Genomic DNA, 23274 nt, shown 5'->3' with positions numbered 1-23274 from the left:
GAAATGTCTATTCAAACCTGTTGCCCATTTTTTGATTACGTCGTGTGTCGTATTCTTGGCTTTTGAGAGTTCGCTTTACATCTGGTTGGAAGGACTATCAGGTTATGATCTACACAGATTCCTGCCCAGTCCGTGGCTTGTATTTCCAACTTTCTTAATAGTGTCATTTGCGAAGCCACATTCATTCACTGTTTCTCTTAGGAACTGCACCTCTGGCACCGTATCTAAGAACCCTAACTCACGATGCCACCTCAGAACCTCAGAACCCCATGACAGGCTGCGCTTGCCTTCTGTGGGGTGTATATCCCATAAAATCCACCCCGTGGGAAGCACAGAACTCAAAGGCTTTTACTACGTTTGCAGAGCTGTATCACACCCCCCAACGCCCACATCCTTTATCACGATGATAAAGACTAATTCCTTGGGACGCCTGGGTGGTTCAGTGGTTGAGTGTCTGCCTTTGCCTCACGTTGTGATCCTGGGGTCCTGGGATTGAGTCCCACCCACATCAAGTCCCTGCAGGGAGCCTGTGTCTCCTTCTGCCTGTGCCTCTGCTTCTCTGTGTGTCTCTCATGAATAAATAAAGTCTTTAAAAAAAAAAAAAGACTAATTCCTTTAAAGCTAAAACTTTAAGTTTTAGCTCCTACATCCAAATCTGCACCCATGGTGAGTTTATCAATGCAAAATAAAAGTTTACTCTTTGCAGGTGAACATCCAACATCCCCAAGCGTCATTTGTCGAAAATACTACCCTTTCATCACTGAGCTGCCTTGGTATGACTGTTGAGAAATGAAGTGACCATGCGCAGGTGGTCACCGCAGTTCCTGGCTCTCCATTCTGTTTCATTGGCTGTGTTTCCTGCATCGGCCTTCCCGCTACCTTTACACCAACACCGCACTGTCCTGGTTACTGCAGTTAAGTGCTCAAGTTGGGAGTCTGTTTTCTGACTTTGCTATTCTATTCAAAAATTGTTTTGGATATTGTGGATTCTTTTTTTGTATGTTAGGATAGAGATGTCAATTTCTGCCAAGGGGAAAAAAACAAAACTTGCTGAGATTTTGACAGGAATTACATTAAATCTCTAGATCTATTTGTGGAGAATTTCCATTTTAACAATATTGAAACATCTAACCCATGAAGATCAACTATCTAAAATGCTTTTTAAGGCATATTTGATCTTAAAGAAATTTGGAAACCATTGTGACATGATTCTTAGAAAAACAATTTTATGACTGAATGGAATTTTATTTTAATTTTTTAAAAAGATTTTATTCATTTATTCATAAGAGACAGAGAGAGAGAGAGGCAGAGAGACAGGCAGGGAGAAGCAGGCTTCATGCAGGGAGCCCGATGTGGGACTTGATCCCGGGTCTCCAGGATCAGGCCCTGGGCTGAAGGTGGCATAAAACCGCTGAGCCACCCGGGCATCCCCTGAATGAAGTTATGAAAAACTATTTGTATTAAACTTTTTAGAAATGTGGAAACAATCCCAACATTATATACAAGTTCTAGGTGGAAATAACTTTTCCCCTCTTGAATCATTTGAGGTCACTGACCTGATGTCCCATCAACTCCAAATATGTCAGCAGGTACTTACAGTGAATAAGTTTATTTTTCTCCATAAAGCCAATTACAACATCAAAATCGGGAAACATACATTTCTTCCACCTGTCGGACCCTTCAAGTCTGCTGGCTGTCCTGACGGTATCTTTCACAGAGATGCACCCGCTGATGCCATCAGCCTGCCCGGTGGGGTCCTCAGCGCTCTGTGACCCTGACCCTGGCATTCGTGGTTGCAGACAGCAGCGCCCCTGCACACCCCTCAGGTTGGGTCTACGGCTCCAAGTGTGTTTGTTAGGAAGACCCTGGACGGGATGCCATTCCCCTCACTGCAACCCTCTGGGTGACACACAATGGCCTGTCTTGGCCACAAAGGGTCTCTCCCATCCTTTATAGTTAACAACTATTTCCTAGATGTCTACTCTCGCAATCAAGCTTTCAATCGGTTCATCTGAATAGTGAGATCATTTATTTTACTCAAAGTGTTCTCTCTCATCATCTTTACTCTGATGCTGAAATCCCCCCAATTTGGCTAGTGAGAGTCCCCTGAGGGACACGGCCCATCCTACCCGAGTGCTTTCTTGCACAAAGAGACATTCAGATTCATGTGGCGCGCTTCCTGTCCCAGCCCTGAAATCAGCCCCGCCTGGAGGAACACTCGCTGTCTGGGAGGACGCCCTATTCCCAGAGCTGGACGGTGCTGGCGTTCTCACCGCTCCTGGGTGGACGCTCCCGGGGCAGTTCTTAAGCAGGTCTGTTTGGATCTGTGTCTACAGAGGACTTCAGAAGCAAGACGTTGAGGTATCACGTATTCATTTTTAGTGCCGCAGGCGCAATCCAGAGAATGCTGTAATTTCATGACTTCTAAAAGAATTTGAAGATGTTCATTAGGTAAGGGCTCCTTATAAGCCATTCAAGAGCCCCGACTGCACCCCACACGTAACCTCCTTTCCCATCAGTCGCTCTGTCCGTGTCACAAGCATGAGGCTCCACAAGCCAGAGGGACGGGAAAGCACCGCATCCACTGGCCTCGGCTTTACCGGCACCTTTGCCAACACACAGGCCCCTATAAAGTTGGTGCTTTGGGACAGGCTTCTTTCTCAGTCAGCCAAGGGTCACTGCTGGAATGCTGTATTCTTAACTATTCCCCCACCCCCCCAAAAAATTACCCACTATGCTACTGCATTTTACAGCGAGGCAAAAATCATTAAATATTTTAATTTAATTCAATTTGCTCTCTTGGAAAGTTTAATTGTTCTAATTAGAATAAATGCCAGTGTTGTTCAAAAACACAGGACTGGATTTTCATCTGACTTAATACTATTAAATATTACAAATGCATAATAACTATTTCCCAAAGTGCATTTAAAGACACAAGAGAGGGCAGCCTGGGTGGCTCAGGGGTTTAGCGCCGCCTTCAGCCCAGGGCGTGACCCCCGGGTCCTGGGATCGAGTCCTGTGTTCGGCTCCATGCATGGAGCGTGCTTCTCCTTCTGCCTGTGTCTATACCTCGCTCTGTATCTCTCATGAATAATTAAATAAATCTTAAAAAAAAAAAAGAGAATGTCTACTAGAGCCTATTAAGAAGAAAGTAAATCATAACCCCTTTCAGATTGATGCTTACATTAAAGCAGAGTTAGAAAACTATGCAAACTTAAAGATTTAGGGTGAAATCATGTTATCTGGTGACTGATTTAGAACACTGCCTATAAAGTGAGGGCAGAAAAAACTGGAAGGAGAGATGGAACAAAATGGTCCAAATGTTGGCCCGTGGGGAGCCCAACGGTGGGCACAGATGATCGTCATGCACCTGCAGACGCCTGAAGCCTTAAGGACGCTACCTTTCAAATGAAACTGGAAGATGAGATGCAAGATGCTAACAGTATTTTCTGGTGTCACTGGATGGGGATCACTTTATGTTCCTCACGTTACTTTGTACTTTCTGAAGTTTCTACAGAGAACATGTATGGATGGTCTGAAGAAATGCTGGTAAACCTGCGGTGTTCACCCTCCCTGCAAACCCTGGCTGAGCCTGCAACGGGTGGGTGGGGGTGTGCAGGGGGTAGGAGGGTGAGAGGGATGCAGGGTGGGTGCAGGGGGTACAGGGGCGGGGAGTGCATGGGGCATGCAAGGGCGGGGATCAGATGCTGGCAGGGGGCAGGGCAGGGGTCCCCAGGGACCCGGCTCCTGGCTTCCCGGCAGCTGAGGTTCGTACCCTCCACCCCCCTTCCACCCTGATTTAATACCGATTCCGGGACAGGGAAACTGCTAGAATTTAAAGGCAGAGAACCAGGGCCTGGGCCAGAGTCTTCGCCTGGAAACACGGTCGGCACCAGGCAGCCTCCCAGGAACCTGGCGTCTGAGGTCCCTGTGCAGGTGCACATCAACCCCCAGGAGTAGGGCCAAGGAGGGATGGGACAGGGACCCATCTGTGGCCCAGCCGCAGCTGGGCCCCGGGGAGGCAGGGGCCCGCCACACACTGTGGCATCCGCTCTGCAAACGCACACATGTGGTCAAGGCTGGGGAGGTACTCACCTGCAGAGGCACCACAGGACAAAGCCCAGTCCACAGTAGGGGTCCAAGCAGATGGCCACCTCTCTGGAGGGGTACAGCTCACACTGCAGCTTAATGGAGCGGCAGAAGGCACTGGTGGCTGCGTGAGACATCTGCAAGACAGCAAGGCCGCCTTCAGGCCCCAGCCCGGCCCCATGCCAGGGGCATCTTGGCAGGGGGCACCTGTCACCAAGCTCTGGCTCCGGAGCAAGAAGAGTGGCTGCCGACCCATCAGCACCCCCCCAAGACAGCGCCCCCCTCCGTCAGCCCCCCACCCCATCAGCCCCCCTCTGCCCCATCAGCACCCCCATCAGCCCCTCCACTCCAGTGAGCTTCTCCTCCGCCCTGTCAGCCACCCCCCCCCCCCCGCCCCATCAGCCCTCCCTTGTCAACAACCCAACCCCATGCACAGCCTCTGGTGCCCCTGGGGCTGGGAGGCCAGCAACTCAAGCACCTGAAAAGCAGCTTAGCACTAAGGGGTCCTCCAGCAACTGCACAGGTACCACCGCCCGCGGCCCCACTCCAGGCAGGGATTGTGTGTGACGTGGACTCGTGTCCAGGCCCAACACCTGCCTGTCACGCGGCGGGGTCACCGGGCATAGTGGAGGAACAGCCCACCCCGACGATGAGGGACCAGGCTCGGGGAAGGTCACTCACACTTGAGCCAGAATCAGGGCCAGGGGCAGCGGGACGTGCAAGTCATCCAAGCTCCCGTCTCCGCCGTCACCCCTGTATGATGGAGGTGACAGAAAGGGGGCCCCGCAGCCAGTGTGTAACGTTTATTATAAACTACCGCAAACTGTGTCCAACAAAATCAATTTTCTCATAGAAGCTTTCTAGCCAGTCAAGCCTAAGTTCGTGGTTTTAAACGTGTTGTGAGTGGATCTGAGGTGGATGTCCCCCGGACCTGAGTGTGAGGGCAGACCCGGCCGGGATGCCTGCAACAGCACCCCTAGTCACTCTGGCAGCAGCAGAGGATGCCGGGCGTAGGGGACATCATTCCGAACACGGGAGCCTGAGGAGCTCTGGCAGCACGTTTCATCGGGGGCACTCGGGGGAACCCACACGATGTAATACAGAACCACTGCAGAACCTCACATACGGGAGGTCCAGCCACGACACTGGAGGACGCGAGAAACGCTGCATTTATGAAACGCTCCTCCAACTCCCAGCTGCTGGATCGAGCGTTAGTAAGGTCCTAACTTCCCAAATTACCCACATTCCCAGATTCACTGAAAACAACCTTTGCCGAGTCCCTGCTCCGGCAGGCAGTGCTGTTGGCAGGAGCGAGCCGATCCTTCAGCTCAACAAATGCTCGTGTACAAGCGAGGCTGATGGACCAGCCGTTGCCTCAGGTGCTCGGAGCAGGGTGGAACACGGCCTTCAGCCTCAGGAGCTTACAAGCCCGTGGAAAACCGAGCGAGCTCTGCTCCCTGGGGGTCTGTAAGCACTCCTACGGAGCACGTGGGGAGCAGAGGATGGGCTCTCACCGCACCCTGGTGGGGGCCCTGGGTCTTGGGGGTGAGTCAGCAGGAGCAGATCCCTCAGCATGAGAACAGAGACAAATGCAACCAGGAAAGCTGAACACCTCACGTCCATGCTCACTGCGACGCTGGACTCCCTCAGCATCACAGACCAATAGCCCAACCTGGAAGAACAACGCCCAGTTCTCGTGGAGACAGACTTGGACCGGGATAAAGGATCAGCTGAGCCCCAAACAGTAAGCTCTGACGCTCTAACTCTGACACGCAGAGCAGACATGTAAGTTGGGGGAATCGGGGGGACGGCAACTGTATTTTTCAGACGCATCTCAGGACATCTCTTGGAAAGGTTTACCTTCCAGTGTGCCATTCAGCCGCCCACACCACCTCAAAGTGAGCGGGATGACACGTGGTGGAAGGGAAAGCCACTACCAGGCTACAACGTCCTGCGGGGACACCCACAGGGCAGTCTGTCGGAGGCCACATGGGTCCTCCACGTGACTTCTGGTTGGTGTCGAGCAAACGTTCACCCAGGATCTATCCAGAACCCTCAGAGTTCACATTACATGTTTGAAGAATATTATAAAACTCAAACCGAACATATAAACATATCCTCATGGGTCATCTTCTAAATCAGAGGTTAAACAGTACCTATTACGGAAAAAAAACTGTTCACTGGGTAAACTACTCTCTCTTAGTTTTTGGTATTGAGCTGAATACTCAATGACATCTTTGTCCAAAAGATGAAAATGAATGAACATTTTCAAGAAACACGGTGACATGGGCCACCCAAGACGTAGAGGGATTTCCATCGTAAGACTATAAACCAGATGATTTCAGCTCTATGCCTCTCAGTATTTAAGGAATATGAGTGTTCATTAAATGAAATCACAACATACTTCATCTCAGGTACTTGTCAAACAAATTATATGTCAAAAGTTGAACAAAAACTTCCATAAATTTGAAGGGTGCCCGGGTGGCACAGTTGGCACAGCAGCCAACTCTTGTTTTTGGCTCAGGTTATGGGATCGAGACCTGCACTGGGTTCCACGCTCAGCAGACTCTGCTAGAATTTCTCTCTCCCTCTGCCCCTCCCCGCCCCCTGCACCCACTCTCTAAAATAAATAAATCTTTAAAAAAAGAAAGCTTTCATAAATCTGAAAGTCTAGTCACTCATCTCTCTGGCATCCCCAGGGTTTATGCTGCTATTAAATGGAATCCCCAAGTAGTAACAGCACAGATCACTTTACCTGTTTCAAGGACAAGCACCTTCATGGAATCAGGATGTAACATGACAGCCTCCACTCTGTAGATCAGGACAAGGGAAGGATCCAAGGGTGTGTTTTCCCTTCGGCTATGACTGGAGGCGGCTCAAGGCCACTTTGGGCAGTGTGCTAACTCCCTCATTCTGGTCTGAAAAAAAATCTGTACTCAAAAAGGGTTTTGAAGGGGTGCCCGGTGGGGAGTCAGTTAAGTGACTCTTGATTTCTGTTCAGGTCATGATCTCAGGGTTGTGAGTTCGAGCCCCGGGGCTGAGATCTGCTCAGTGTGGAGTCTCCTTGAGATCCTCTCTTCCTCTGTCCCTTCTGCTGGTGCACACACGTGCTCCCTCAAATAAATAAATCTTCAAAAGGCTTTTGAAGAATTATTTTATTTTATATTACACTTTATTTGGCTTGGCACCTCGGATTCTACTGAAAAGCAGGGAAGATCCTGGGAAGACGGTCTCCATAGCAACCAGATAACAACTGCGTAGGCAGAAAATGATGAAACTATTTGGAGCACTGGAGTCTGTTAAGGCTTGGGCAGTCAGTGGTAATTAATTTTGGAAAAATTAAGACATTCCCATTAAGGAGAAAGTTGTGGGGACGCATTACATTTAGACCTGCCATGAAAGGCTCAAGAGAGTCCTCCAGGTTGAAATAGAAAGACATTAGACATAACCTGAAGCCAAGTGAATAAATTAGGATTGCAGTAAAGGTCAATACAAGGCAATTATAAACCCTAGTGTAAAATCCTAGGGCAACTGGGTGGCTCAGTCGGCTGGGCATCTGACTCTTGATTTCAGCTCAGGTCATCTCAGGGTCCTGGGATTGAGCCCCGAGTTGGGCTCCATGCTCAGCGGGAGGCAGCTTGGGATTCTCTCCCTCTGCCTCTACCCCCACACCCCCTTTTTCTCTCCCACTCTGTAAAATAAATAAAGGCTTTTTATAAAAGCTAGTATAATTGTAGCAATACTTTATATAACTCCACTTTTCATTTTCTACATGGCTTAAGAGACTAATACAGTCAAACAAAACAATTATCAGCTTCAAAACTGTCACTGTAACTTTGGGTTTAAATTCCATTTTTTCCCCTATATAACTTAATAGACCAATGCATTTGAAAGAAGTATTGCCACATATTTTGGGCCACAGAGTGAGAGAGGTGGAGATGGAGCAGTTTTTAATGTCCCTGAAATTAAGCGGGTGTAATCCAAACTGGATTTGTAGGCTGTCCAACGCAATCCCCATAGTCATCTCAAGGACAAAACGTGTAGAAAATATACAAAAGGAAATGAGAAAGGAATTTGAATGTTTCACTATAAAAAATCAACTAAGCACAAAACAAGATAGTAATTCAGGAAATGAGTAACAGGAAGGTTGTAAGACATATGGAAAATACAGAGCAAGATGACAGAAGTTCCTTCTTTTTAAAAAATAAATTTCATTCATTCATTCATTTTAGAGAGGTCGAGAGAGTGTGTGAGCAGAGCGAGGGGCAGAAGGAGACAAAATCTCAAGCAGACTCCCTGCTGAGTGGGGAGCCCAACACAGAGTTAGATTTCATGGCCCCGAAATCATGACTTGAGCTGAAATAGAGTCAGATGCTTAATCATCTGCAGCACTGGGTGCCCCCACAGAAGTCCCTTATCAGTAATTAGTTTAAATTAAACAGATTAACTCTCCAAAGACAAAAATTGGCAGAGTAAAATACATGATCCAACCATATGTTGCCTACAAAAGACTCATATTTTAAAAAGATTTATTTATTTATTTGAAAGGATGAGAGAGAGAGAGAATGTGTGTGTGTGGGGGGTCCACAGGAGAGAGAGAGAGAAACTCCAAGCAGACTCTGTGCTGTGTGTGGAGCCTACGTGGGGCTGGATCTCATGATCCTGAGACCACAAACCCAGTGGAAACCAAGAGTTAGACCCCCAACTGACTGTGCCACCTATGTGCCCCTAAGAGATTCATTTTAGATCAAAAGACACAAGTAGTCTGCAAGTGAAAGAATGCATAAAGACATTCTATGCAAACATTAACCAACTGACAATTGTTTTGGTTACTTATTGTATGGCAAGGAGAGGCAGCTAAACTAATACTCAACATACAGACTTCAAAGAAGGTTCAAGAGACAAAGGCATTACGTATTAATAAAGGGTTTGGTACGGCAAGAAGATTAATCAGTTGTAAACATCTGCACACCTGACAACAGATCATCAAAACACACGAAGCAAAAATGGACAAAACTAAAGGGAGAAACTGTATTTCTTCAGAGACAGACTTCAATACCTTATTCTCAATAATGGTCAGAACCAGAAAGACAACATGTTAAAGAAAAGGGAGAGAGAGAGAGACTTAATACAATAAACCAAAGAGATGTGAGGGGCGTTCAGAACACTCAACCACAACGGAATATACAATTTTTGCTAGAGCACTTGGGTCGTTTTCCAGCATAGACCATATTTTAGGCCACAAATTAAGTCTCAGTAGATTTAAAAAGATAGATACTGTGTGAAGTATCTTCTCTACCCACAACAGGATGGAGTTAGGAACTGTTAGAAGGAAAACTGGAAAACTCACAACTTGTGAAATTTAAGAAATGCACCCTCAAATAACCACAAGGAAATCACGAAAATCAGAAAATACTCAAGACACAAATGCAAATGGAATACAACATACCAAAACTTACAGGACACAGCAAAAGCCATGTTAATGCAGACATTTATATAAACAGTTATGTTTAAAAACAAGACAGATCTCACATCAACCACCTACCGTTACTACTTAAGGAATTAGAAAATGAAGAACAAGCTAAACCCAAAGCTAGCAAAAGAAGGCAATAATGAAGAGGATAGCAGAGACAAGCAAATGGAGAAATAGTACAATCAATGAAAGCAAAGGTTGGTTCTTTGAAATGATCAACAGAACAAACCTTTATCTAGATGGAATAAAAAAAAAGGAGCAAACACCCAAATTACTAAAATCAGAAATGAAAGTAGGGACATTTACAGCGGATTCTACAGAATTAAATGTAATTATAAGAGTGTACTATGAACATGCACAACTTCTGTATGAAATGGAGAAGTTCCTTTTCATGGCAAGGGAAACACAAATTATCAAAAAGGAACACAAAACCTACCAAGACTAAATCACGAACAATAAAAAAATCTGAATAAACCTGTAAGTAATAAGAAGATCAAATTAGTAAAGATTTCCCAACAAAGAAAAGCCCTGCACCAATGACTTCACTGCTAAAATCTACCAAACATTTAAAGGTGAACTAACACCAGCGCGCCTGGGTGGCTCATTCGGTTAAGAGTCTGACTCTGGATTCCAGCTCACGTCATGATCTCAGGGTTGTGAGACAGAGCCCCACATTGAGCTCCATTCCCAGTGGGGAGTCGGCCTGGGATTCTCTCCCAGCTATGCCTCTGTCCTTCCCCACAACATACACTCGTGTCAGCGTTTCCTCTCTAAAATAAATAAATAAATCTTATTAAAAAAATAGATGAACTAATACCAGCCCTTCTCAAACTTTTCCAAAAAACTGAAGAAGACACTTCTTAACTCATTCTATGAAGTCAAAGATACCCTAAAAACAGAAAAGTACAGAATAATATCCTTGCTGAACACTAATGCAAAAATCCTCAACAAAGTACTAACCCGATGTGGTAGCATATTAAAAGACTTAATACAATAATGGGATTGGTGTCTGGAAAGCAATATCGGCTCTACGTATAAAAAAAAGAATCAACGGAGGGGGCACCTGGCTGGCTCAGTTGGAGGAGCACGTGACTCTTCATATCGAGGTTAGAAGTTTGAGCCCCATATTGGGCGTAAATATTACTTAAAAACAAATATTTTAAAAAATCAATCATATATGACATTAAAAGAATGAGGGGGAAAACCCCCATATGATCATCTCAATTAATGCAAAAAAAAAGGATCTGACAAAATTCAACATCCTTTTTTTTTTTTTTTAAAGAGGGAGATATTTTATTTTATTTTATTTATTCATGATAGGCACACAGTGAGAGAGAGAGAGAGAGAGAGAGGTAGAGACATAGGCAGAGGGAGAAGCAGGCTCCATGCACTGGGAGCCCGACGTGGGATTCGATCCCGGGTCTCCAGGATCGCGCCGTGGGCCAAAGGCAGGCGCCAAACCGCTGCGCCACCCAGAGATCCCCAGCATCCTTTTATAATAAAAACACTCAACAGACTAGGAACAGAAAAAAGGGCCTCAACACAATAATAGCCATATATGAAAAACACAGAGAACATCATACTTAGCCGTGAAAAACTCAAAGCTTTACTTCTACAATTTGCCTGCTTTTCTATTCAGAATAGTGTTCAAAGTTCCAGCCCAAGCAACAAGGTAAGATAAACAAATATAAGGCACTCATATTGGAAAAGTAGAAGTATCTCTGTTCACAGGTAAAATGAACTTAAATGTAGAAAACTCTTAAATACTTCATACAAAAAATTTGTTAAAAATCATAAATTCAGTAAAGTAGCAGGATAAGAAGTCAGCATATAAAGATCACTTGCATTTCTATAGATTAAATGAAAATCTGAAGAGAAAATTAAAACAAGTCCATTTACAATAGCATCAAAGAATAAAATGCTTAGGAATTAATTAATCAAAGAAGTGAAAGACTTGACAATGAAAACTATAAAATATTACCAAACAAATTAAAGACATAAATAAATGGAAACACATAACATATTCATAGACACCAACACTACCCTAAACAACACAGACTCAAAACAATCTCCATCAAGATATCAATGGTGTCTTTTGTAGAAGTAGGAAATACATCATAGAATTCATACAGAATCTCAAGGAAATTTGAATAGCCAATCTTGAAAATAAACAGTGGACTCATACTTCCTGATTTAAAAACTTACTACAAATATACAGTCATCAATACAGTGCAGTACTGGTATAAAAACTGCTGCAGAACAGATCAACAGAAAATAATACAGAGCCCAGAAATAAACCCTTGCATATATGGCCAACTGATTTTTGACAAGGGTGCTGAGACCATTCAATGTGGGAAAAGAGAGTCTTCTCAAGAAATGGTGCAGAGAAAATTGGATCTCCACATGCAGAAGAATGAGGCTGGACTTTTACTTACCACCACATAGGAAAATTAGAAATATAAGACCCAACACACAATGAAACTCTTGGAAAAAAGAGGATGAAAGCTCTATAACGCTGGATTTGGCAATGATTTCTTAGATGTCACCAAAAGCATGAGCCCCGCCCCCCCAAAAAAAAACCCCACAAAATTGGACTTTATGAAAATTTAAAAATTTTGTGCATCAAAAGACACTATCCAGAGTAAGAAGGCAATCTACAGAACAGGAGAAAATTCAGGGATTAATAACCAGAATATACAGAAAATTTGTTACATTCAACAACAAAATAAGCAACTTGATTCAAAGAACTTGAATGGACATTTCTCCAAAGAAGACATGCAAAAGACCAATCACTACATGAGAAGATGCTTACCATTACTAATCATTAGGAAAATGCAAATCAAAACCACCACGAGATACCACTGCACACCCATTAGGATGTCTACTACTGAAAAAAACAAAACACCAGAAAGCTCTTAAGAGTTGGTGAGGATGAGAAGAAGGTGAAACAGTGTGGCCACAATGGACAATATGATAGTTCGCTCCCAGATTAGAAATGGAATCCTCATATGACCCATAGTTCCACCCCTTGGCATATACCCCAAAGAGGTGCTTGTACTTGTATGCTCACAGCAGCATTCCTTACGGGACCCGAAAGCTGGAAGCAACCCCACTGTTAACTGAAGATGAACACATAGTCCAAATGTGAATTCCTTCAATGAAACGTTAACTCTGCCTCAAAAAGGAATTCTGACACCCGTGACAACAGAGAAACCCCCGGGACCTGGCAGTACCTGAAACGAGCCAGTCACAAAAGGGCAGTGCTATAGGGCTCCACACTTCTATGGGGTCCCCAGGGTTGTCAAAATCCCAGCAACAGAAAGGAGGTGGTGGGTGCGGGGAGGGGACGGCTCCATGACAGTGTTTTAATGCCGCCAAACACGTACCCTTAAATCGGTTATCAGGGTGTATTTGTTACGTGTATTTAACCACAGTAAAAAAAAAAAAAAATTGATAAATAAGAGTAAAGAAAGAGGACTGAGGTAAATGGCCCAAAGGGAGGGTCAGACCCCCGAGGGCTTCCCGAGGCTACAGAGGACGTATCAGTACCCTGACAGGGACACCGCCCGGGCCCTGAGGGTCCTCACGAGGGGACAGGTGTGAGTCCGGCCCACCTACACACAGGTATTCAGAGCTGGACTGTGAACGCATCCTCTCCCTCGTTAGTTTTTTTTTTTTTTTTTTATTATTATTTATGATAGTCACAGAGAGAGAGAGAGAGAGGCAGAGACACAGGCAGAGGGAGAAGCAGGCTCCATGCACTGGGAGCCCGATGTGGGATTCGATCCCGGGTCTCCAGGATCGCGCCCTGGGCCAAAGGCAGGCGCCAAACCGCTGCGCCACCCAGGGATCCCTCCCTCGTTAGTTTTTAACAGCATTTCCTTTTCTCCGGATCACTTTACTGCGAGAACACAGCATATAATACTCAAAACACACAAAACCGGCCTGTTTCTGTCACTGGCAACATTCCCAGTCCGCGGCAGGCTGTTAGCAGCTAAGTTTTGGGGGAGTCAAAGTCATACATGGATTTTCGACTGCACGTGGGGGTTGGCGCTCGTAAACCCAAGTCATTCACGGGTCCACGGCAGTTCCATTCGTTGGTGGGATTGAGGGTCACTGCCGTGGGCAGTGGGCGACGCAGCCAGCCAGGACAGAACCCAGGCTCAAACAGCAAGGAACCCCAGGCACAGAGTTTTAGGACACAACACTGGGGTTTGAGAACTGGCAAGAAGAGAAACATGCAGTTGTTTATTAGGGGCTAACGAGGCTGTATTTACACACGAAAACATAGTTGGAACATTTGGAACTAAGCGGCCAGCCTAGGTAACCACGGACACGGCAACGCACTGCACAGCCTCCGTGAAGGGCAGGTACGCGCCCTATCACACGCCCTGTTGAGTCTTACAGAAGCAGGTTGGGGGTCAGCCCCGGGCGGCCTGTAACCGTGCCCCGCAGAGCGTGCTTCTCACCTTCACTCCAGCGAGCATCCCGGTTGTGGACACGCTGAAGTCAAGATAAGCTAGAGTGTCTGGGTTGGAAGGTTTGTAGATCTGGGCAGGCCGCTTCTTTGGCAAATCATCTGGAGCAAAACAAAGGTATTAGCACGGCAGACCCAGTGGGAACGCGGACGAGCAGAGGAAGGTACGTGGCGGGCTCGAGGACTGACCTGTGTCCAGTATGGGGGGCCAGGCCCTGACGTCTACCGCCGCGGCTGCCTCCCTGGACCGTAACAACTTGCAGATCAGCTGCGTTGTCATCAAGCAGGCAGAGCGACTCACCTGGGGGGCAGACAACGTGTGGTTCAGGAAGTGGCGAGCCGCCATATGGTGCCCCTGCGGAGATGCGCTGTGAGGCCGCCGGTGCCGCCAGAGAGGCCCGAGAGCCAGGAGCCCCGCCAAGAGCTCGTCAGCGCCGCCGAGGCCCTGGGGGTTTCTGGAGCCGAGGGACACCGTGCTTATGAACGTGCTCACAGGGGAGCAGCCCACCCGAGTGCCTCGAGAGCTGCCGCCTACACCCACGGACACGACCACGGTCGGTGCTCCAACACGGCCCGACTCCTGGGCCAGGCCCAGGCTGGGCTGTCCTCCTGCCTCCTCCTCCAGGGGGAAAAGCTCCTCCTGGTCCTTTTCAATTTCCCCAAGTGTAAGAGAAATTACATCTATGATTCAAGAAGGAACAGGGAGTTTCTAAATCTCGAGCAAGGAACACAATGACCCTCGGGGCGCCTGGCCGGCTCAGGCAGAGGCGTGTGACTCGATCTTGGGGTCGTGAGTTTGAGCCCCACGTGGGTGTAGGGACGACTTAAATAAGTAACTATTAAAAAAACACAGGACATTTCCATCAATTTGAAGCAAAGCTCCTGCTCTCCGTTCCCAGTGCAGGTTCATACACGGGCTGAAATCCTGCTTCCAGAACGACCGGAGGAGGCCGCCCCCCGCCCCCTGCCCCAGGAAGAGGAAGGCCCGGCCCCCACAGGCAGGGTTACCTCCACGATCATCTTCACGGTGGGCAGCGTGGTCGCGATGTTCTGCGGGTGCGGGGGGCGGACGGTTATGGGCACACAGCCGGCGTACAGGCAGCCGTAGAACGCCGCGATGAGGTCTATTCCTATGTGGGGAGGAAGCAGCAGGGTTCTCACGCCACTCGACCCGTCCCCGTCAGGCGAGGTGCCAGCCTGGGGCCCCGGACCGCCGCCCGCCCTCTGCTGCGGCACCCAGGCTTCAGCTCCAACTGCCTGGCGGCCTATTCCTCGAGGAGCCCAAGCTTCCTTTCTCTCGTTTCGCAAAGGGATTGCTCGACACCACGGTTCTCAGCGTAGCCAAGGATTTAATCATCGATTAAGTGAACTACTTCAGATACATTTTAAAACAAACGGATACAAACGTGTGCAGGATTTCATCCTAGTGATGCCCCCAAGTCTCACTGCACACGCCACTGTCCCCACACACCAGAGGGGGGTGACCAGGCGCCGCGAGCCCCGCGGAACACAGTGCCAGTGGCTGCCGGGCCAGAGCGCAGGCGGTGAGGTGAGCCAGCGCGGCCGCCTCCTCACCTGGCGGGTAGACGAGAGCCACGTGGTCCCCGTCTTGCAGGTGTCCTCTCTCCATGAGCATCACGGCGATCTTTTCCGCACGTTTATGCAGCTGCACGCACGTCAGCGAGCTTGCTATGGTTCCCTGAGGATCGCAAGCACAACGGGGGAGTGGTTTTTCGACCTAACAGCTTAACGAGGTGTCCTGCAGGAACCAGCCAATCCCGATTCCAGACACACACCTACGTGGATGGTAGTGAGTCTGCACACCTGTGGGCACTGTTAGCACATTTTGGTCACTTCCCCAGGACCCTGTGCCCCTGGTGGTCACTGCCCTCTCCTTCCCACAGGCTAAGGGCAGCACCAAAGAGCCATCTAGATATGCTCATGTGAACAGAAAGTATTTCATTTTTAAAAAGGTTTTACTTACTTAAGATACAGCAAGTGAGCGAGTGCACGAGTGGGGGGAGCGGCAGAGGGAGAAGCAGACCCCTGCTGCGCAGAGCCCCTAGCGCGCGGTTTGATTTGAGGACTCCGGGACCATGACCTGAACCCGAGGCAGGTGCTTCACCCACTGAGCCACCCAAGAGCCCCAACCAGAAATATTAAAAAAAAATTACTTGGGGCGCCTGGCTGGCTCAGTCGGTGAAGCATGTGGGTCTCGACTTCTCAGGGCATGACCTCGGGGTCCTGGGATCGAGCCCCAGGTCAGGCTCCACGCTCAGTGTAGCGTCTGCTTGAGATTCTTTCTCCCCTGCCCGTCCCCCCAACTCACACTGTCTCTCAAATAAATGAATTCTTTTAAAAAAATAATTACTTGACCTAAAAAAATAGCTAAACTTACAAAAACAAGTTAACCTGGTAATTCTGGGACTTCAGGCTAATTGCCAAGGATGGGGAAAGTCAGGAAATATAAGACAAATTGAAAATATTTTTAACAAACACCACATTAAAAGTCGAGAAAGTCTAAAAACAGAAAAAAGAACCCCAAACAACAAACCAGTACAGGGAAAAATGAACCGTCCAATTCATTTCTGTGGGGTCAACACAAAGAAATGAAAGGAAACTATGTTTGGACCAGAAATTATCTTAAAAGCACCGCAGCAACCTCCCGAGGAGCTCCAGTCAACATCAAGCGCCGAACAAAGTGAAGCCGGGCCGTGAAGGGTCCACAGCGCCAGGCTGTGGGCTTCCTGGACCTGGGCAGCGGTCCGTGCCCTGGGAGGGTCCACCACGGAAAGGCCCAAGGCAATGGGCAGCACCGTGCTGACCCGCAGAGCGAGCGGCAGGAAGGATCTCAGGCCCGGGACGCACATGTCACGCGTGAGGGCAGAGTCCAGAGGGAGAGCAGGGAGCGGTGCTCTGGGCAGGGAGGCAATGCCGCGCAGGCAGACGTGACTGGACCCCGGGACCCCCGGACGCAGGCTGTGGTGGGCTGGAGACACACGCAGAATCCCCGTGTACGCAGCCCGTCTGTGAGGCATCTGCTCGGGGAGGGCCGTGCGGCTTCCCTCCCCAGGACACAACCACCGGCCTCCACGGCGGCCACAGTTGTTCCCAAACCGCCACCGCATCGAGCTCCAGGCCGCAGTGCGGGCCCCTGGACTGGTGGGGCCCCGGGGCCGCTGAGCTTGGGCGGGGGGAGGCCCGACTGGCCCGGCCCCGGGGGGAACCTTCCTGTCACACGTTTCCCTTCACAGTCTTTCCCCCGAGGGAAGCTAAGGCATGAGGCGATGGCAACACACGTCAACTGGGCAAGTGCAGGCCGGGGAGGCTGAAGTGGAGCCGCCAACACTGGACACACCGGCGTCCTGAGACGACCCCTGCGCCCCAGCCCCAACCAGCGCCGGGGCCCCTGGCGTCCTCGGGCACGTCCGAGCCAAGGCGGCGGTGTGGGGCCGTGCTGTCTGGGTGCAGCCAGTACCGTGAGCGTCAGCCGGGAGGCCGCGCTGCCGTGGGTCATGGCCGGTCCCCTGTCTCCCTGTGCTGGGCTAGACCACCCCGGGCTGTCCCCACACCCCCCCTCCCCGGGAGCTGGGCTCCCTGGTTCCGGGAGATCTGACGCCAGGCCTCTGGACACGCAGCCTCTGCATCACGGGACAGCATGGGAGGGCCGTGGACGGTGTGCCTGAGAAGCCGCACCGCCCGGTGGCCGAAGACCCACTGAGGCAGGGTATGGGGACACAGGACGGGGCGTGCCTCTATCCCTGGTGCCTCTGGAAGTGTCAGGATGGCGCTTGCCCTCGTAGCAGCTGCGACGTGAGCAGAGAAGCCCCAGCAGCGGCTCTGCTCCGGAGTCAGCAGCAGCGCCCGGGGATTGAAGCTGCCCCCGGCCCCGTGGTGCATGGGGAGCCACCTCCGCCCCTCACCGCCCGGACTCCAGGGAGCCCTCCGGGCACAGTCCACGCCCGGCCCCAGGCCCCTGGGGGGCTCCCACGTAGCCTCCGCCTCCAGAGACACTGGCGACGACGGCCACAGGTGCACGGCCCACCTGGCGGCAGCCCTGTCCATACCTGCAGGGGAGCGCGAGGTTTCTGCACAGGAAGAGCCTGGGAAAAACTGCCTCACCGCAGAAATCAGGGCTGACCTCCCCTCACGGACGTTTTGGGGGGAATCACGATGGAAGGGAGTGCGGGGTGGCTGCCACCCAACCCCTGGCCCACGTCAACAAGGCTGTGAACTGTGCATCACTTTGAAGTTTTATATTGAACTAAGCAGTGAGTGAAAAAATATGAGAAATTAAGAAAAAAACAAGTTGAATTTAGAGTTTAAAATTCTAAGGAAGTTGCTGGAACTTAAAAGAAAAAAAAGAAAAGTTTTGAAAACACTTGGCTCGTCTTCCCGTTAAAAATAAGGAACAGTCTCCCGTATGCACAGCAGCCCCCGCAGCCCGCAGCCCCTGTAAAGCCAACTCTCTCGGCACGACGGCGCTACCGCGGAGAGCGCACACGCACGCGGCCTGCTGGCACAGACGGGAAGCTGCTCTCGCAGGAACCTTGTCACGTCCCCAACACACAAGCCACAGAAGGCGCCATGCAGGACGGGGACGCAGGGACATGCGCTGGCCCCTCGCGGCAGGGACTCCACGTTGGACACAGGTGAGACTTTTCAGCGTGAGCTCCGCCGGCTTCTGTCCACATGCATGTGGCTCGGTGCTGAGCTCGAGGGCACAGGAAGCGGGACCCACACACGGGGACCCTGACCTGCAGCCCGGCTGAGCACTGGCTGCTCGCCGGCCCCCACGACCCGCGCCTCCTCCCCGCTGCCCCGGGTGCACCCGTCAGGGCTCTGACCTCTGCCTCGCCCCATCCGACCTTCTACTGTTTCTAACAAGGTCATTCCTGGGGACTTGCTTTCCCCAGCGATCCAGTACGTCACTGCGGCAGGCGACCATGGCCGCGGGATCCGGAGTGGGAGTGCACACGGCCCAGGCTGGCTCCCGAGGACCCTGGGTGACCACCTGAGGGCTGTGGTCTCCCGTGGGCACTGCCCAGGCCGGGCGTGGTTACAGCGGCTCGGGCTTTGCCCCCTGTGGGGACGGGTCCCCCATGAACACGCCCGCAGTGTCTGGGGGTGCGTGTGGGTGGCCAGGGTGGTCTCCAACTGCAGGGGCTGCAGGGTGAGCGGATGAGGGGCCACGCTGGGCAGGGTGGAGGAGGCCTTGGGCACCCGCCTCTGGCTCTCTCTAGGCTTAAATTTCCACACGACACCACTGCAGCACCTGCGCAGCGACACCAAGGGCCAGGACGGCAGCTAACGGGGTCTGAGACATCCCTCCAGAGGGCAAGGACACCCATGCCCGGCTCATCACTCTGGAGGGCCGCTGAGGCACCAGGGGGCCAGGCAGTCAGCGGGACACAGCTGACGACCGCTGGCCGGGCAGCGGGTTAGGGAAGCGAGGAACGCCGAGGGAGCTCAGGGAGGATGCAGGGGAAGAGCAGGGCGGCATGTTTGAGGGGCCAGGATGCAATGCCTGCGAGCGCCATGCAGCCGGGAGCACAGGCAAGTCACGGCCCGGGCTCAGGACCACGTCCCAAGACTCTTCCAGGGGATGCCTGGAACAGCAACTGGGCACAGGCGACCCATGGGGGGCACAGAGCACCCACGGCAGCCCGAGGCCATGACGGCACCTGTGGGAAGGACCAGGTGTGGTTTCCAGGAGCCGTGTCACCTGGGAACTGGTGTGACGACCAGGGGAGACTCAAAGTGGCTGGCGCGGCCCTGGTCCCTGCTCGGAATGGCAGCAGGGCCTCGGACGCTCTGGAACCTACGGAGGAGACCTGCGTCTGCGCTCCGTGCCTTGGCTTTACTTCCACAGCAACAGGAAAGCCCAGTGTATGGAAACGTTGGTGTTTGCTAGTCCGCACCAGCCCGTCTGAGGTCTTGTCCTCAAGCCCACGCGGATGCCACCAGTGAGCTCGCTTCTTCAACCCAAGTGTCAACACGAACCTTTGTGACACGTGGAAAACGATTTTCATTCTAACGGGTGAACGTCTAACGAACGCCTGACCTCTCACAAAAAACTAGTAAGAGACAAAAATACCTCATAAACCTCGTCTGTTCCCTTTTTTAGAGAAAATAGTACCAAACAACTAAAATTATGTGAAACAGCCACAGACAACAAAGAGGATGTCTAGTAAGACGGAGGGGGAGGGGGAGCTGCCCGCAAGCGGCCGGGACGCGCGCTCAGCCTCACCCGGCAGTTGAGCAGCGTGTAGAGGACGTGGTCGGGGGTGGTCTGCGCCCTCCACTGCAGGACCTCCGACAGGAACAGGAACTGCAAGAAAGCACAGCCGTTAGGTTCAAGCCCCCACGCGCCCCATGCTGGAGCCGCGGCGCCTCCGTGCTGCTGGCGGGCCAGGATAGGGCGCCCCCTCGCGGAGGACGGGGACATCCCGGCGGGCAGATGGAAGGGGAAGCCAGCTGGGAGGTGCGCCCTGGGGGACTTAGACGCGCCCGTCAGGGAGGGGGCTGCGCCGGCTCAGGGAGGGTCCCACCCCCCGCGTCCCCGACGGGCTCGCAGCAGATGCTGAGGTCTATGCGCGGGCACCGCGGTCACGTCTGGCCTGCTGTTCGATGGGCCCTCTCCCGCTGGCCGTGTGCAGCACGGTCGTTCCCTGCGGTCACCCAACGGCCCTGCCGACCACACAGGATGACACGCGTCCCACGCACTTGGTCTGGGTGAATGCCCCCCTGTGGGGTCTGCTCACGGGGAACACCCGGGAACGCCCCTAACCTACTTCACTAACAGAAACCTGCTCTGTGGTGGGAACGCAGGGACCAGTGCTCTCAACGTACGCCCCTCTGGTCTCCACGACCATGCCCTGTGGCCGGCCTCATCACCGTTCCCAGCAGCTCACACAGCCCGAGTGCCCGGGACAGGGGCTCGCACGGCACAGAGCGAGTGATGGGCGTGGGGGTGCAGCCCCGGGCTCCCCCCCTGAGGATGCACCAGGGACGCCTGGTCCCCAACCAGGGCTGTGACTTTGTGTTTTCTGTGTTCTGACAATTACAAGACGGAGGCCTTGCAATCAGGTGGCGGTGAGGCCGCCTGCGAATTACATCAGGGTGGCAGATAAAGAGAAACAGGTGCCGGGACGCCAGGACAGGACGGGCACCCCCAGACCCAGCCCCGACCGTGCGGCCGTGCCTGCTGCCTCTGCCAGGCCCCTGGGCAGCGTTCCACCACACGGTGCCCCGACAGACACGGGGTCCCTGTGATGTCACAGGGCTGCGGCCGCTGGACCGGGAGGGCAGGATGTAGGGCAGTGGTCCCCTCGGGGCGGGCCGTGGGTGAGGTCGCAGCCTGTGGGCATGGGCCTCGGGGAGGCGCCTGGCCTGGCGCTCACCTTGCGGGCCTGGTCGTTGTCTTCTATCTGGCCCAGGTCTCGGCCGCTCGCCTGCGCGATCCTCTTCCCGGACACCAGGTTCCCCACCATCACGGAGGCAGGGCCGATCTCTGGAAGGAACGTAAGCAAACGGTGAAGTTAGGCAGGACCCCACCCGGTGCGCTAGTGGGGGCTCCCTGGGACGGGCCAGGCGCTGAGAAAACCCTCGCAGGACAGAGAACGACGGTGACTCGAGGTCTGGGTCACAGATTGGGAACAGCGTTCCTGCCAAGTGCACCTGGGGCCCCGAGCCCGTGTCCGTGACTCTGCGGTGGGTGGGACGCGGAGGCCCATCACCCCAGCGGCCGGGAGAAACCGTGCAGGACACAGACGCGCCTTGCTGCCCAGGCTCCCAGGTCACGTGGGCGGCGCCGTCCACAGCGACTGCTCTTCAGCGCGTGACCACGGACACAAGGTGGTGACAGGGGAGCGTGCAGCCGGCACAGACACGGACCCAGCGCTCTGGGCTCCCCGCTAGGCCCATGCGGCAGAGCACGAGGCCAGGAGGCACCCATCCCGTCACAGCTGCTCTGGCCCCAGCATCATGGACTCAACGATCAGTGCTCTCCTCACGGGACAAAGGCACGTACGACCTGCTCTCTCAGCTCTCCCCTCTTCCAATGCCAGACGCGACTTTCCATAAGAACTTTCAACATCCCCAACTACGAGAAACCCCAGGCACCCCCCAGGTTTCTCAGGACACCATGATGCACGGTTTTCATCACACGCGTACACGTGTTCCCAGGGCAGGACTAGTCGTCCCGGGAGACTGTGCCATAGCCTGAGCGTGGGTGGGAGACGGAGACTGAGGCGGGGAGGCCGCTCACAGGGGCAGCAGGACGAGCCAGCACGCCAGCCGCGTGTGCTTAGGCCTTGGATTGTGAAACACACGCGTGATGTCGCTGCCCAGTAAGATTTTTGTTAAACCTTCGCCAAAGGCGAACCTACAGGATCCAGAGTCGGGGCGACTATCGCACTGTCGTCGTGCACAAAGAGTTATCAGCCGCTCACAAAGTCCTAGACTGGGCGAAGGGGTGCAGGCCCCCAGGCACCGTGGCCACAGCATGCCCAGGGAAGATGGGCACACGTGTGAGCCACTGCTCTGTCCCCAGGGCTGATGAGACGAGTCCATGTACAACACGCAGAAGCTGGCTGCATGGCTGGGAGCCCACCCCCTGCCACCCCCACTGTCCCTGGGTCCCCTGCGTCCCGGGCCCTGTGACCTCTGGCCAGTGTGGGCAGGACTACTGCATCCTCACCGTCCAGTCTCCTGATAAATCCCTTTTGTGCTAACGGCGCGCAGCCCCAGGGAGCATGGTCTGTCGGCTGGCAGGAGGGCACAGCCGTGGTAACGACACATCCCCAACCACAAGGCGTGGGGCACGCATTCACCCTTGCACCAGCGTCACGGATAAATTCGGGGGTTCCTCACACGTTCTGAGTGGCCTTCCTGTACACTGGCCACTTCCACACCTCAATGAGTCACAAGGAACAGCTGTCACTCTAATTTGTGCTCAAGTAAACTGAAGCCAAGTTCTGTGCCTGGTAAGAGGCCACCCGGCCAGGGCAGGCCTCAGCTCTCCCACCCGGGAGCTGGGGGCTCCTTCCCTACGTTCCCCACCGGCCAGGCCCCCTGCACACTGTGCTGGGGCAGCAGCCCTCGCATCACACACTCAGGTGGGCAGTGCGTGGCCCGGGAATGTGCACACCAGGGAAGGAGGGCTGAGCACCGCCGACAGCATGGCACCTGGTCAGCACCGGGTTCCCGAGGCCCCTCAGACCCCGCACCCCCT

At 52.3% G+C, this 23274-nt stretch overlaps 1 protein-coding gene across 3 annotated transcripts in view; it reads right to left on the bottom strand.

The window, feature by feature from the left end:
* DIP2C (disco interacting protein 2 homolog C) overlaps window positions 1-23274 on the bottom strand; it is a 251648-nt gene that overhangs the window by 45159 nt on the left and 183215 nt on the right. For 2 of the 3 annotated variants that reach the window (XM_038530233.1, XM_038530232.1), the window contains 7 exons: window positions 21443-21552; window positions 20290-20370; window positions 15615-15738; window positions 15048-15169; window positions 14229-14340; window positions 14032-14141; window positions 4096-4226 (listed from right to left, as the gene is read on the bottom strand). In XM_038530233.1, the coding sequence (XP_038386161.1) occupies window positions 4096-4226; window positions 14032-14141; window positions 14229-14340; window positions 15048-15169; window positions 15615-15738; window positions 20290-20370; window positions 21443-21552 (790 nt within the window). Of the gene's footprint in view, window positions 1-1318; window positions 2425-4095; window positions 4227-14031; window positions 14142-14228; window positions 14341-15047; window positions 15170-15614; window positions 15739-20289; window positions 20371-21442; window positions 21553-23274 lie in introns of those variants that run through there. The other variant, XM_038530234.1, reaches the window with a different exon arrangement.

Source organism: Canis lupus, chromosome 2, assembly GCF_011100685.1.
Source record: "Canis lupus familiaris isolate Mischka breed German Shepherd chromosome 2, alternate assembly UU_Cfam_GSD_1.0, whole genome shotgun sequence".
NCBI classification, from domain to species: Eukaryota; Metazoa; Chordata; class Mammalia; order Carnivora; family Canidae; genus Canis; species Canis lupus.
This window is presented reverse-complemented; position numbering and strand designations above follow the sequence as displayed.